General features: G+C 37.3%; 1 protein-coding gene across 1 annotated transcript in view; it reads left to right on the top strand.

Moving 5' to 3' along the window:
• Positions 1 to 16,935, top strand: part of LOC107721471 (rab11 family-interacting protein 4A-like) — a 53,424-nt gene that overhangs the window by 9,957 nt on the left and 26,532 nt on the right. Inside the window, exon 3 of the mRNA XM_016529479.1 lies at positions 2,808 to 2,893. Within this exon, the coding sequence (XP_016384965.1) occupies positions 2,808 to 2,893 (86 nt within the window). The remainder of the gene's footprint in view (positions 1 to 2,807; positions 2,894 to 16,935) is intronic.

The following is a 16,935-nucleotide window of genomic DNA, read 5'->3' on the forward strand; positions in this document are numbered from 1 at the left end:
ATTTACATTATATTTAAATTTTGTCATTTAGCAGACACTTTTATCCAAAGCAACTTATAAATGAGGACAATAAAAGCAATCAAAACCAACAAAAGAGCAATAATTTACAAGTGCTATATTAGTATATTATTATAGTGTTATATTTCAATTTCACAAAGAAACATGCAGAATTTTGTCCAAGCAATAATAAAAGGACACATTTAATTAATAATTTGTCTTAAATCTCATTTTGTAAAAAAAACTAAACAAAAACGTGAATCGAATCGAATCGTGAATCGAATCGAATCGTGAGTTGAGTGAATCGTTACATCCCTATTGAAAATCAAATGTATTGTGTATACCTTACCTCGGGTTTCACAAACTGGGATTCGTGACAGAACTGCAGTTGGTGCATGAGATGATGAAAACCTAATAATTAATTAAATCATAAAAATCTAAAATTAAAATAATTTAAAAATACCAAACAATAAAAATAAAACAATCAAATTATTTTATATGTTTAACTGCATGTCATTTGATCACTAACCAACATTAGAGAATCATGAATGTGCAAATATAAACCTAAAATCTTTGGTAGTACTTGGCTGTGAAAAAATTGCCTCACCCCATTGAAAAATTGTTTAATAATAATAATAATAATAATAATAATAATAGTTTAAGAAAATGAACTTGCATATTTATTACTAGTTTAGTAAAAAATATTCAAATTTGCTTATCAAGTGAATGTCTGATTTTAGCAGGACAAAAATACTGATTATGAAATTAATTTTTATATATACTATACCTTCCTTTAATGCTCTAAATGTTCATACTGTGGCATCAAATACAGAGCACATCTCTTCTGTTCTGTCACACACAGCTGTTAGTTCAGCACAAAGTGTGCCAAACTGAAAGGCTCTCCAGAGATAAAAGCTTAGTTGCTAGACACCATGTTCCTTTCGACAGACATGATGTCCCTGAATTAAAAAGAGCATGTTGTGCATCATTCCAGACATTTATGCAATTTTATCTCCAGACTAGTATTATCACTTTATTTTATTAAACAATTAATCAGAAGAACCCAAAGGCAGATAATGGCACACAGCTCTGTCTTTTTAACATTCTGCATTGACTTCTGTGTCTGGTGAAAATCTAGAAATGCAATGGATAATGAATAGCCTGAGTGAGCAGAATCTGATTAGAGATCTCTTCTTCACCGCTGATCTCCCTAACTGAAAATAACCACATTTGAACAACAAATTACGAGCATCTCTGGGTGTGCCTTTAATTAACCGTTTATCAGATTGAAACATTTTCCCATTTAACGACAGCATAGTAATTCACTTGTTAGCGTGGGTTGTGCTTCTCAGTTAAAAGACGGGGGGATGTTATTCCTGATTATAGTGTCAAGCATCACTGTGAGATTTTCTTAGGTATTCACAGACAATGTTACTGCATAATCATGGTTCAGCAATCTAATTTCACATTATTTGTAGCTGTTTTATGACACGTATTGCCTTGTCTAGCTCGTCCCTATTTCACTGTCATTAAGAGCGCAGTAAACAGGGTTACATTTGTCAGCCAGGGACACTCACGCTGCTTGGCAGACTTATGCAGCAGAGATCTGCCAGCAGGCACGGGGACCCGGGTGGGACGTCTCTGTGCCAGCGCTCTATGGAAGCGGCTGAAGAGGGAGACACAGGCAGGCCAAATGGGCTCCAGGCCCAGAGACTTTGTCCTCCAGTGTCCTGTGTTTAATGAGCCCCAGTGGTCTTCCCACTCACTCTTTCCCTAATGAATCCCCCAATCCCTGATCCCCAGCATGCACAGCAAGTCTACAAAGCCAAAGCCTATGTGTGTCCTTTTGAGGTCCCAGAGGAGACTGCGTTGTTGTGTGTGGTGTGGGATTGTTAGCACACTTTCTCCATTGGTCTATCTTTGCTCTTCTATAACAGGCGTATTGTGCACAGCTTTATATATTTATGTATTGCCCACAATATGTTCCCATTCGGGACATTCCCGGAGCCAAGGCGAGCTGTGGCCCACTTGAAATGTCACACAGAGCACTGAACCTTCACTACACTTTGAGTTATGTGACTATAAATGGATCCGAGGCCTGGGCTGCCCTTCGCTGCGCCTCTCAGTTTGTTATTTATTCATGATATTTTACTTAGCTTGTTGTATTTCTGCAGATGGGTTTGTGTGTTTGAGAAACAATATAGCCATATATTTAAGAGAACAGTTCCTCTTTCCAACATGACATCTAGTGCTAAATTTTAGTTTTTATCAAAACGTGGATCTTGATGGGGGTTTTTTTTTTCTGGCGCTCATAAGTGGAGCAAAGAATCTCTAAATTTTACAGAGGGTGTAGTTTAATAATTCATGCCTGGTTTGAGAAAACACAAGATGTCGTCAAACAGAGAAATTAAATTTAAAGTGACAGAAGCTGATTTATACATACAGTACAATAGCCATAGTGTCTAAGTGAGAAAGCCGCATTTCTTGAATTAGTCAGTGTATATCTGAGAAGCATCTTTTCTCTAATGAAAAATAAATAGATACATTAAAATCCTTCTTAACTAATATAGGAGTGGTGATGCAAACTTGATCAATAGCCATCTTGTTTTAGGTCTATTAACTCATTTTTATAATACACAGATAATTTTTATAATATACAGGCAACTGAAATCGATATTTCATGTCCACATATTTATTGATTTGCAGAGTAGTCACGGAATTTGTGATAATAACTGGGCATCATCTCTTTCTTGTTTGTGCTTTATGAGACGTGTCTTGACAGGACTAATATTTGTCTTTTTGTGATTCAGGCTGTGAGGAGATCCTGAAATCAGCACTTGGGACCCCCAACATCAGTGCACAACCATACCAGACGGACAATGGCTACTACTATCAGGTGGGCAGATTTCTAAATGCGTTTGGCTAGTTGATGCTGTTGTCTTTTCTTTCCCACATGACGTGACTAATTATATCGTTGACCCCCCCAAAAAACCCAAGACACTAAGTCCGCTCAGCTGAACACACTGCTTGTTTGTCGTTGTGCACATGCACCTAATTGCACCCTATTTAATTAATGGCCATTGACCATAATATTGAGGATCTCTGAGCTACTAGAACTATCGTCTCTATTGCTGTTACACGCTCACATGATGTTGCTGTACTATGTGGTCACGAAAACTTAGCGTTTGCACATGTTTTAAGCATTGCTGTTTAAAATGAAGTGATTTAGGCCCTTAAAGCAATCAACAGCGAATGAGAACTCATTTTGCTATATGCGCGCGCTGTCTGAGAGACTGTTTCTGAGCACTCTTAGAGAGGCGCGCTCATGTGAAGACGTGCTCATAGAGTGCAGGAGTATTGAACAGAGTTATTTTTGCCGCTTTATAGGCCTTGAATGGTTACACACATTTGTATTTGTCAAAATGCCTATCTTTGCAAGTATCCTTGTAAACACAGTAATTTAAAAGCAAACAGCAGAGACGTGTTACATTGGATCCGGGCAGCTCTTAAAGTGACAGTAGTCTAAAATTCTTGCTGTCTGTCATTCATGTTACTCAAACAACAAATGAGAGAAAATCTCTCACTGCTCTTGACTAACTTTAATAAGAAGAAATATATATTTAATTTACTCAGTGAAAAATATGCACTGTTTTTATACAATTGATTACTTTATACAATGTATGTAGCATTTCTTATTTATTTGAGTTCATTTACAAAAACAGATAACTCCGTTCTTAACAATTTTCAAAAATCATATTTTTTCATTGTGCATTGCAATGAATCTCAATCAAACTGCAGTTGGCTTATTTTGATTAGGTTAAAAATTACTAAATAATACAGCTAACTAACACAATAAAAACATGATAACATAATAAAAAACATGATTTTTGAAAATTAAAAAAATTGAGTTATCTGTTTTTGCAAATAAATTCTTCTTTTGTTCTACTGTAGTTTTTTTTGTCCTGTTGCTTGTAATTAGTTTCTTATTCTTATTTAATCGCTGACTGTTTACTTGTCATTAGTGAGCCTTCCTTTTTTCTTTTTTTTCTTTTTATTTAGGCTAGTATTAGTCTTTTGTGATATTGACACTGAAAGACAAGAATTGTGAAATTTCTATGGTATCAACATTTTTGATATCATAAAGACCTTATTTAAAGCAAAAATACCTTTATCATGATATATATCATTACTGTGAAATAAAATTACTAATATCATGAAATAAGATTTTGGTCACATCGCCCACCCCTACTAGAACTCTAAAAGTTGTCGAGAGATGACTATATGGCTGAAAAGTTTGGTGTATGTCTTAGCACAGAGAAATGCTTTTCCAGCGGAAATAGCATCAATAATATAGAAGAAAGTGTTTGACTGAGTTTTGCCCTGTTTGTGAAAAGAATAACTATCATGTATTGTAGCACTGACGTGGCTATGGTTGGCTTGAACCAGGCTAATATATTCGTTTGTACAAGTTTTGATTCACTTTACTGGGGGGCATGCACTCCTGCTTGTTCTTATCCTGTTCATTTGCACCATAAGGAGGCAGTTAAAACCCAACAGCAAGCCAGAAACTATAAGCACTTCTGTTGGCAGTGTGTCTAGATGCATTAGGACACTTAACGGGGAGAGGCATCTATTGTTCTCTGATATAACAAGGAACAACCTTCTTTTCGTCCATACAGATTCAGTGCATGGCTTGTGTGAACTTGATAGATGAGAGTAAGTGGAGCCAAAATGCATCCCCAGCATGTCAGCTTTCACTCACATATACACAGCAATCCATACTGCCACTGTTTCACAGGCTAGTACTTGAGTTACAGTTTAAGCCTTGTAAAACATAACCTGACACCGGACGTTTTAATGGCTGCTGTCAACATGCTGTATATGACTCAATGGAGCTGTCAGTCAAACAGCCAGAGTAGAGGGGAATCCTGACATCCATAGACACTTACTGTACACAAAGACATTTAGATGTATTATTATGTGATTAATCACACACTTTGTTTTTATTAGAGCTTTTAAAGACCTATTGATATCAAAATCCGAATACATGTGTATTGGCTATGAGGTCGTTGTTGTCTATGGAGGGTCAGAGAGCTCTCAGATTTCATCAAAAATATCTTAATTTGTGTTCCGAAGATGAACGAAGGTCTTATGGGTTTGGAATGACATGAGGGTGAGTAATTAATGACAGAATTTTCATTTTTGGGTGAACTACCCTTTATTATTACCAGAGTGTATTGCTGGTAAGCAGACAACAAACAAAACTGTGCCAGTGTCTTCATTTCCATCTTAAAAGTGGTAAGGTGTTTTTTGCTGGACTTTGATATACTGTAAAACTTTTCTTGCTCTTTTTAATGAACAAACATTTAAATTTAGTAGTAACGCCTAGTTTTGAAAACGTTTTCACTGCTATTACTCAATTTATAGATTTCCTCATTATAGTTAACATCACATGGTAAGCACAAGGGCTGCTACTAATATTAAACAGGTTATAATTATGAAACGGGTTATTGCAACAGTGTTTCATCATCACTAGGTGGCAGTGTTTGGAAAGAAAACCGATGAATTTAGCTCAAGACAGACATAGAAAAGGCTTTTATAAGCAATACAGCAACACTTTGGAGATAATATTATATGTATGTGAAAAGCAAGGATTAGAATTCTGCTCAGAAATGGCATTATGCAGATTTATTGCTTAACATATGGCATACTGATCTGATATAATTTGTATTATGCATCATCGGTTGTAATCTAAAATAGCTCATTAATCATTACAGTAATGAATGGAAAATTGTAAGAATTTTATCAGTCAGACAGTACATTTCAGAGTAAAGCTGGTTCATCATGTGAATATTAAACACTGCAGCAGCAGCAGTAGTGAACAAACCTCCTCTGCAGTATGATAAAGACACATTCATTGACACAAGGAATGTAATAATGAGCTTCATAACCATATTGCCATTTATTTTAAGACACACTGCTTACATAGTAGCTCTCATATAAAAACCTGGAAGAGAAATATGAACAAATCTAGAAGTTTATAGCCAAAAAAGAAGTTTATAGTGCTGCTAAAATAAGTTTGATCAGTTCACAGCCTGAGCAGAATGTCGTAGTAAATTATTAAATTTAGTGTCGTTTATACCTGATCATTTGCTTTCTGGAAAATCCAGTGTTTTCCAACAGTTACAGGAAATGTTATGTGTTTCCACTCAAACTGAAAAAGGGTGGTGCAGGTATTAGGAATATTTCCAGGGTACCTCCTGCAGTACAGTTTTTGTTATTGTTTATTTTGTTTTAAATTGTTGGACTGCTGTCATGCGAGGATGTGCAAATGAAGTCTGTGCCGTCTACTGCATTGCTCTTTCTGTGCTCTGCTGCAAGCGGTTCTATTAGCACTTCAAATGAACACTGGACTGAAGCTCTGCATTGATCTTCTGCAGAGCAGCTTTCTTTCTCTCCCTATCCTTCTTTCCCTCCCTCTCTCTTTCCAAAAACAAAAACTATTAAAATGTTAATTTTCTCTGATGGTTAACACGACACTGTAAGATAGAATATCTGTGAATGACACTAATATTTCCATCACATGTGTTTCATAGAAATATAGGCTATTCTAACTAAACTAAGATGCAGTTAAGCTGCCATTTGCTAATATTGTGTCATTTCTGTCTCTTCACTGGTCAGGCAGCACAGTCATTGCAAGTCTTTCTGATCACAGCAGTGTAGTGTGATTGCTGTCACAAAGCGTCACTGTCATACTGACACATCAATGTCTTAACAGTGTGTGTGTTTTGTTGTGTAGATCATTGTGCACACACAGCGTGTTTTAGAGATTAAGGTTACAGACAGCTGATCAGATTGACCAAGCATAATACCTCTCGTGTACAGGACCTGCTTGAGAGCAGTTATACTTTGTCTGTTAATGCTACTTATGTGAATACTATATCCTCCACTGACACTACGAACATACTCTTTACTCATACTTTTCTCTTTGGTTACCAAGTACACTAATGTTTGATAAAACTATTACTGGAAAAATTGTTGTTTGTGGTGAAAATTACACCACAAAATAAGCCACAGTCGTAATTTGTGGGAAGTGTATGTAATTCATTTTCACACAGTAGATATTGAAATGATGTTTTGTGTGGTAACACTTTACAATAAGGTTCCATTTGTTAACTATATTTAATGCATTAACTAACATTAACTAACAATGACCAATACATTTGTTACAGTTTTAATTATAACAAAGGTGCTATGTTTTAGTTTTAAAAAATCACAATCTGAGACTAAAGTACTTCTATAGTTGAGTTTCTATAGTATGTGTGTGTACGTGTATGTAGTGTTCGGTACAGATCACTCGTGATTGAGTTTGAACACAGAGATGTTTCTTCTGAGTGACTGCTGCTGAATGATAGTTGAGTCAGAGCACTAATGAGCCTGTCACATCGATTACACTGATGGATAACCACAGAGAGAGCGACTAGAAGAACATGTGTTGAGGTGGTTGTCCCTTGTGAGCTCATTTTACTAAAGATATTAATAATCTCTTTTGTTGTTGACATCTAAGGAATATAAAGTAGGCTACATTTTTCTTTTCTTTTCTTATTGTCTTGTAGTCTCAGCTTTCTGCCTGTAATATCAGTGTCTGTACACAATGTCTTGTCGTTTTATATTACCGTAAAGGAAGGTGAATTTTTGGTTAGACTAAGCTGAATCTGTAGAGAAGAGACTTTACTGCTGGTAATTGGGAAAGTCAAGACTGAATGTCCTTGGCTGTCATTGAGAATGAGAGATTGAAGGGTTCAGTGGTGCTCCAGACACACATCTGTCTCTGTGCAGCATTCATCAGTTTTGCTCTATTGTCTGTATCTCAGGTCACACCAACTCTAGTGTACATCAGGAGATTTCAAATAATGGACAGTACTGAAGACTCAATGATGGGACTTTTGTTTTTGTGATTTATAACCATTCAAAAGTTTGGGGTCGGTAAGTTATATTTTAAAAAAATACAGTAAAAAATACAGTAAAAAACTGTAATATTATTACAATTTAAAATCACTGTTTTCTATTTTAATATTTGTAGTATATTTGTTGTAATTTATCAATGTTCAAATCAGTTGTGCTGCTTAATATTTTTGTGGAAACTGTGGTACTGCATATATTTTTAAACACATGTGTCTATAAACACTTGCAAAACTGAACTGACTTGCCCAAAGTACACAACTTGCAAACACATGCTGTGTACTTTTGTAAATGTGTCTAACTGTGTTATTTCTTTGTAGAATCATCTGTCTATTAGCGGCGTCTAAATGTGCTCGTCTGTGCAGCACCACAACAAACATCATCATAAAGTATCTGTATCTGCTCAGAGTAGAATGAATACAGATGATACTATGAAGCGGATTTGTGCTTAAGCAGGTGGAGATTCAAGCTGTTGGTATTTCGAGCACAGACGCATGTTGAAATGAGATGCACAGCGACAGTGTGTGATGAAGATGTTTCGGTGCGAGTAAAGCCCACGGCTTTCATGCATCACAGCGCTCCCTTCATCAGGAGCATCGCAACACTGCTCTATGTGACATTGAATTTCACAGGCCAGTGCCTGTTACCTGTGAGCCTAAAGGAGAGAAGAAGGATGAGAAGATTTATATATGGAAGAACAGTAGCCATGATTGATTTTTAATGGGTTTTAAAAAATATGTTTGTCATAGTGATCTTGCATTTATCAGTGTATTAATTGGCAGGGATAGTGCATCCAAAAATGAAAACGACCCTCATGTTGTTCCAAACCTGTACTACTTACTTTCTTCTGTGGAACACAAAAGAAGATATTTTGAAATATGTCTCTGTGTTTTTTGTCCATACAATGAAGGTCAACGTTCATTTTCCACAGAGGAAAGTTTTGGAACAACATGATGAAACTAGTTTGATATTAAAATACGAAAGTGTTGGCAAGTACAAAAAAGAGATGATGCAGTCTGTCAGTACTGCCTGTGCAGACAGAGGTTGCATGTCATGTGTGTGCCAAATGAAAGGAAATCAAAAAGTTATTGGCAGAACTGCCATTACGTTTGACCTTGTCATTTGGTCCAGGGTCAGATTATAAAGGCAACCCATTTTTGGGTGATTTTGGGTGCAGTACTACTACCCGCTGAGTCCAGTCACTGCCATCAAGCTTTCAGCATGCCACTGGGCCGTGTTTATCATGTTGTCTCCTCTCCTCTCTCTGTCTGGGCTGGTGTGAGCAGCCCTGTTCTGAGTGTATGCACTGTCACAACTGTGTAAATAAAAAATGACATCACAGGTTAAGTACGAGCTTTCTCACCAAGAAGCCGACTGTCACACCCAGTGTGAGCTTGAGGTTGCCTGACATTGCTACCATTAGATAAAATGTCAGCATATTGCTTAAAACCCTGTGCACGGCAGGAATTGGTCAGTTTTCATAGTAATATATACTTGAGTATGACCTTTGTGCACTTTGTCGCTTTGCAGAAGATTTAAAAGTTTAATGTTATGGCCATTTTGTCATTGTTTTGAGCACTTACGTTTTGTATTCACAGTGGTGCATTATTGCCAGATAAAGACATAGCCAACCACACAAATTAATATAAAACAAATGAGCATCAAGGGCATTGAGCTTTGTTGGTTGCTGTTACATTGTTTGTGTATGTCTTTCGCTGTCTGAAGAGACTTGTTTGCTTTGATTTATCCAGTGGCTCAAAAACTAGGTTTTCTTCAGGACCAGGATTTTAAAGACCAAATACACTACCAAATTTGTTCAGTGTAAAACAGTAAACAAAAATGTCCTTACAATGTTATTTTTGTAATATTCAGAAACTAGTATAGGTTTTATTAATATTTGGAATTAGCATTTATTTTTATATTTTCAGTTTTCTTTTTTAAAATGTTTTAGTAATTTTTATGTAGCTTTAATTTGGTTTTATTTTAGTTTCAGTAATTTTAGTACTTAAACTTATTTCAATTAGTTGGAAAGAAAAATTACAAAAAAATTAAATTTTTTTAAGTTTGTTTAAATATTCATGTGATAGCCTATTTCGATTTTATTCCAGCATTATTTCAATAACCAAATGACAATGAAAACACACTGGTCCTTATAATTAAACACTGAAATGTTTTAAAGGGGTCATCGGATGCCCATTTTCCACAAGTTGATATGATTCTTTTAGGGTCTTAATGAAAGTCTATAACATACTTTGGTTAAAATTTCTCAATGGTAGTGTAAAACAACCCTTTTTACCTTGTCAAAAACAGCTCTGTTCACAGCAAGCCGTTTCAGTGCATGTCCCTTTAAATGCTAATGAGCTCTGCTCACCCCACCCCTCTCTTCCTTGGGGTGACGAGCCGTTCTCATGAGACTGTAAACTTTAGCCGTGGAACTTGTTAACTAGCACATTATTAGGGAAGGCGATTTGCAAAGATTCATTAAAAAAAACTTATACTCACTTCTTCTGTAGGTGAAGCTGGATCACAAATGATTTGTGCGAACATAGTCACATTTAGGGTGTACTCACACTAGGCGTTTTGAACCATGCTCGAGCGAGTTTGACCCCCAAAGTTTGTTTGACTAGTGTGATCGCTCCGTGCCGCGCTCGGTGTGGTTCATTTAACCAGCCCTAGCTCGGTTAGAAGCGGTGGGCCAGAGCACGGTTCAGTTGGGCTCGGGCGCGGTACGCATGTAGTGTGAGCGCTAACCGCGCCGGAGCGCGGAACTTCTGATACGTGCAGCACGATTGCATGAAATTTTCTGAGTGGCAAAAGCGATAGATCTGCAATATATGAGAGGGTCGTGTGTCACCGCATCTCAGAGGCTCAAAATAATAATAAACCACAAAGTTAACAAAACGATGCACTCCATTGTGCTGAGCGAGAGCACTTCTCTACTGCCTTCTCATGCTATCGGAAACTTCCTATTTCCCACTTATGAAGTCATGATTACGAGCTCGTTGCATTCAAGTGATTTGTTGTCGGAAAGAATAAAATTTAATATTCCATTGGTTGATACCCATAAACTTTCACCGCGCTAGGTAATCAGCTTGATACGATTCTGGAATTTCAGTCAAATAGCCTACATGCTTATTTCACTGATTATTTATACAATATGCTTCAAATGCCTACATATAAATAGGCACCACTTTAATGACAAGACAAGGTGATGTAGTTGTTGTTTAAAAAAAAATAAATAAAGAATAGCATTAACAGCAGCAATCGTTGTCCCATAATATGGTTAAAGTTTATGGCCCACCTAACTTGGAAACTGGAGTATCAAAATAATCTCCGAGTAGTAAATACGACTTCAGAGGCCGTTCATGTCATTTATGCCATGACATGATTAGAAAACTCGTATTTACGATCATTCCGATAGCACTTGAGGGCAGCATAAAGCTTGCTCCGGCCCGGAACATAAAGTGCAATGTGAGTGCGGGCCCGCGGGGGAGTGGGGAGGGGGAACAATTCGCGCTCGGGCTCGGTTCAAGACAACCATGCCTAGTGTGAGTACACCCTTAGGTAGATCGGGGGGCGCATTCTCTTCAAAAACAAACGTAATCCACTGCGTCTTCAGCGGCTCAGATGTCGGGAGTAAATGACGACTGCTATGTTCATTATTACATAAAAAAAAAAAAACTCAATTGCTTAGGAGACAATCTTGTCTACATCTGCTCCGGCGTCGAAACAATGGCGGATTTTTTCCAGCTCACTCAGGGTGGGTCAATGCTGAAACGCCAGTGTCAGTCAATAGTCGTGGGAGGGGCCTGTGCAGAACTACGTCACTCTGCCAAGAATCTCAGAACAGCCTGATCTGAGAAAGTGATCATTATTATTGGGGATTTAAAAAAAAGCACTGGGTGGATTTTTACCATTAGGGTGGATGTGTACACACACACTGCTAACACACATTTATGTTCAAACAACATGTAAAAGTGAATTTTGCATCCGATGACCCCTTTAATATTACCTTGATTGAACAGGCCCAACATTATGAAAAATTATTAGCACCACTGCTGAGAAAAACCCACTTAACCCACCCTAAGCTGGTTTAAACTGGTCTTAACTTGTTTAGGATCGTCTCCCAACAAAAGGTTGGCATGTTGTATATCTGGTTTAGCAGGGTGCAGATGTGCCCAAAACCCCTTTAAAACCATCTTGACTAGGCTGGGCGCAAGTTGAGCTTAGTCTAATTAAAAACAAAAATTTCAAAACACATTGTGGTCTGCATTGCAAATTAACTCGTATCTAGTGTAGTCCCGGTTTTTTTTTTCTTTGTTGTGTAGTTTCAATTAGGGATATGCCGGTATCAAATTTTCATGTTGCGATTAATTGCTAATGCTTTTATCACGGTATACGGTATTATCACGGTATTGAAAGCACGGTTACATGGTTAGTTGCATTTAGTGTTGTTTTGCTGTCTGTGAGCCTATCAGAACAGACCTGTGACCCATTTATACCCCTCCTGTGACCCACTAGTTCAGACCTCTGCTTTTAGATTATAGAGGAATACAGTCATTTGTATGCACACTGTGCCCAAACTGCCAAGCCTGTGCTCACTGTGTTCCCTCCTGCTCTTCTGCCTGCTTCTTACTCTTGCTGTCTTTCACTTCATCTATTCATTTCTAATCCCCTCTGTTACACTATAGCTGCAAGTACATTTTAAGCTTCGATTGAGCATCTTAAGCTTTAGGGCTGTTGACATTTCTTTGGATTTTTGTTAATTTGATGTTATCCAGTATGTGTGTGTTGTCTGATTCCTTCCGGCTTTTGGCTCATCGGGTCTGATTAGAGAATGACCCCCTCTCTTATTCTCTTTCCCTCTTTTGTTCTCGACTTTCCTCACATTCCAGAAGTCCTCCTAATCTACCAGCTGTCAATCACAATAAGAGTATAGAGAAGGTTAGAAGAGATAAAATCCGTGCTCATGTGCACACAGAGGAGACTTCACTCTCTGAATTAAAGCCTGAAGTAATCACTCGCATATTACACTGAGCTGTAGAGCAGTTTCAGTTAACAGCCTAAATGTTTTCTGACTTATATCAATCTCAATGTACTCCTTATTTATTTCCTCTCTTCATTATTATGACTGCTTGCAAGTTCGCAAGCTTTACTATTGCTATAAAACTGAACAAATCCTTAGTGCTAAGTATGCAAATTCTGTGAAGTAAGCAACCAGCAACCACTTATAGCAACTAGCAACCAGAACATCCTAGCACCTCAAAAACTCAACTCAAACCAATCTAGCAACCAGATAGCAATTGATTAATGCACCCAGTTATTACAGTTATTAACTTAGCAAATACATAATGTGCTGGAAACCCCCCAGAACATCCTGAGACATCTAAAAAACACTCAGTACACCTTAGCAGCCACATAGTCCCACTTTGGCCACTACCTTACAACATCCTAGCATCCAGACAATAGATGTCTAAAATCACTCAGTACACCCAAGAAACCACATAGCAGATGTATAAAAACCCTCAGAACCCTCAGGCTGTGCGATATTTATCGTCTACAGTAACATCGTAATTGTTGTTTTAATGATGTGTGAGCTGACATTATCGATTATGTCACTGACTTTGCAAAAAACAAACAAAACGTGTCTTGAGAGTCCAGAGTTCAAAAAACAAGAAGTTAATACTGAGTTACATTTTTTTCTTTTTTGCCAATAAAAATAGTTTCAAACAAAGTTAGAGCAGAACATTTGTGTGTCTCACAGCAATACTGCAGAGTTTTGTTCCTGAATGAATCTCTTTTTGAAAGAATCATTTGAGTCAAGTCATTCAATGATTCAATGATCCATTCATAAAGACAATTGCTGCGTCCCAATGTGCCTGCTTATACTACGCCCTTAAAGGGGTCATATGACATTGCTAAAAAGAACATTATTTTGTGTATTTGGTGTAATGCAATGTGTTTATGCGGTTTAAGGTTAAAAAACACATTATTTTCCACATACTGTACATTATTGTTTCTCCTCTATGCCCAGCCTTTCTGAAATGTGTCGATTAGTATGTAGGCCTACTCTTTTGATGAGGAAAAAGTACACACTTTTGAGTGTGTAGTAGAAGAGTATGCAAGCTTTGGGACATACTATCACGTCATACAATTGCATCTTTAACGGACCGCTCTGTCGCATAGCTACACGCACCCTGTCACTGTAAACTGGCCTGTCAATCATCTTGTCACAGTTAACATCCTCCATATTTCATTTAATTTAACTTCCTACCATATCAGAGAGAAAAGAAGTAGCAAGTTGATCTGCCAGCCGTGGGTCTTTTGTGGAGAAACTATTTTTTGCATAATGATGCATTTAGTAGTTCATGGCCAAACGGATGTTTATGAAAGTTCACATTGTTGTTGCAAATGAAATATAACACAGATTACATTAAATAAATATTTTTTTATCAGGTTAAATGTTGATTATTAGTAACTCAAACCCCTTTATCTAAACCTCTCTACTTAACTGTCAGTCGCGCACATCTACCATCTTTGTAGTTTTGAACAGAATCCTTCGCCAAAGCACAATGGATTGTGGGCAATATTAGCCATTAGATCCACACTTCAAAAATCTACCTGAAATAGTAGACCATATGGAGAATTTTGGCATACTCTTTTCGACATACTATGCTTTGGGACACATTTATTCTAATCTCACATACTATTTAGGATGGATAGTATGAACATTGGGACGCAGGGAGTCTCTTGTCACTTGATTTTGAACAAATCGATTGAATGAATGATTAAATGAATCACTCATTAAGACAGGGACTTGCTGCCACCTATTGGTGGTTATAGTGTCATGTTTATTTATCCATGACAGGCCTGTACCAGCACAAAAACACACTCTGCAATATATTGTTTCATTATCGTTATTGAAAAAAATCCCAAAATATAACATGCTAGCAACCAGACAACAGACATTTAAAAATTCTTAGCAATCACATAAGCTGCGTCTCATTTCGGAGGCTTCATCCTCCGGAGGTTGTATTTGTCAGTCACATAAACAAGAGTTTTATTACGGTTACTTTTCTTTGCCTCAATGACGTATGCGGCTGACAAATGCGACCTCTGGAGGATGCAGCTATGGTGGTTCTATTTGGGAACCACCCTGGATACCCATAGTCAAGCACCACTCACATTTTCTTCTAAAACTCTGACTGTTTGTAATAATGGTCTAACATTATTTTTCATGTTCAAACATCAGCTATGAAAAAAATTACGCATTTGTTTATTTTCCTCTGAGACATGACAACAGGAAGCAGGTGGAGATCATCCACACCTGACTGAAATAACAGCTGTCTTTCATGGCACATATTTTTAAAACCTGCAATCTGAGTAAAACATGTCTGAAATAGAATGGCTTTGGCTGTATAAACAGCATCAGGAGCTGAGTAGCAGTTGGTGATAGAGCTGTGTGAACATCTATCTATTCATCTGCAGCCAGCACCCTCCTGATCTAACAGCATCCTCTCTCGCGTTTCCACCATCCCTCTCTCCGTCTCTCTCTTTCTTCCATCTTCTCAACTAAAGCTCTGTATCTGTAGACTGTATCTGTTTCCCTGCAGCATCACAGAGATAATGTGTAATGTATTTTAAGATGGTTTGAAGAGGTGTTCATAGCTCTGACAGAAAGAGAAGAGCATGTGTCTGGTCTCGAGCTGCTGGACTGAAACTAACCGCCGCCGCTGCTGCTGCTGCACTGAGCTCATGGGAATCATGGGAAAGTGGGGCATCACTGATACACAGTGGAGAGGAGGAACGAGGATGATTGCTCTTTCTTTCGTTCTCTCTTTCCCTCACACACCTGCATAAACATGCTTCTCAAACCTCACGCATATGCAGAGCACAGCATATGTGAGACTTCTCACTTGCCGCTGTGGAAGTGTGAATGTACATGTGTAAATGTTCACCAGTGATTAGATTTTTATTTCATCCGTCTTTGCCTCTAGCGAGAGCTCATTGCTGCTGTGAATTTATGAGAAGTGTTAATTAAGGAAGCTCTTTAAGATTCCATAAATCAGTCATAAGACCACTCTAGTTATTAAAGTGAAGTCTAGTTAATTTTTTTTTATTTTATCGTTAAATTATTTGCAGACGTCTTGTTAATGTTAAATAATGCTACAGTATGCTTAAAGGGACGGTTCACCCAAAAATGAAATCATGTACTCACTCTCATGTCGATTCAAACCTGCATGACTTTACTTCTAGATATTTTGATAAATGTTTCAGTGTTCGATAAACAAATGATCACCAAACTGTTTGGTTGCCAGCATTCTTCAAAATATTTTATATACCACAGAAGAAAGAAAGTCATACAGGTTTGGAATGACATGAAGGTGAATAAATAATTTTTTTGTTGAAATATTTAACCCTAACATTATTTTTAACTGTTAAACCCACTTTAAAATGATCAGGATTAAGCCCAGGGTTACATCACTTTCATTTTTAAGTTTTAGGTTCAGGTTCATTTTTAACTACTGGGTTAACTATTTCAGGTGGCTTAGATCTAGTCAGCTTAGATGTATTGGAGAATAACTGCTGAAAAAAATGATTTTCTTTTATGTATTTGCACATTTTGAAGTCTGTGCCAACATAGGCTCACTGGAAAAACATGCCTCTACTTACATTTTTGCAAAACTCCAAAAACTTACCTATACATACAATTTACAGCATTTATAGCGAAAAGGAACATTAGTGGCACTAAAACGCCAACAATGGATTATTGATTAATAAAGACTCATTTTCAGCTGGTTCCTTGCAAAATACTGTGCTTACACCTCAAAACACATTTAACATAGTACATGATTTGTAAACTAATATATTTTGGCATTTACATGGCATAACCAGCTCCATATGTATAGCTTTTCTGATATAATAAACTTGCTCAGTAGCTCTCCTGGTATAGCACTGCACTTAGGAGTCCCGTGT

Source organism: Sinocyclocheilus rhinocerous, unplaced genomic scaffold (genome assembly GCF_001515625.1).
Source record: "Sinocyclocheilus rhinocerous isolate Xijiao unplaced genomic scaffold, SAMN03320098_v1.1 scaffold481, whole genome shotgun sequence".
Classification (NCBI taxonomy): domain Eukaryota; kingdom Metazoa; phylum Chordata; class Actinopteri; order Cypriniformes; family Cyprinidae; genus Sinocyclocheilus; species Sinocyclocheilus rhinocerous.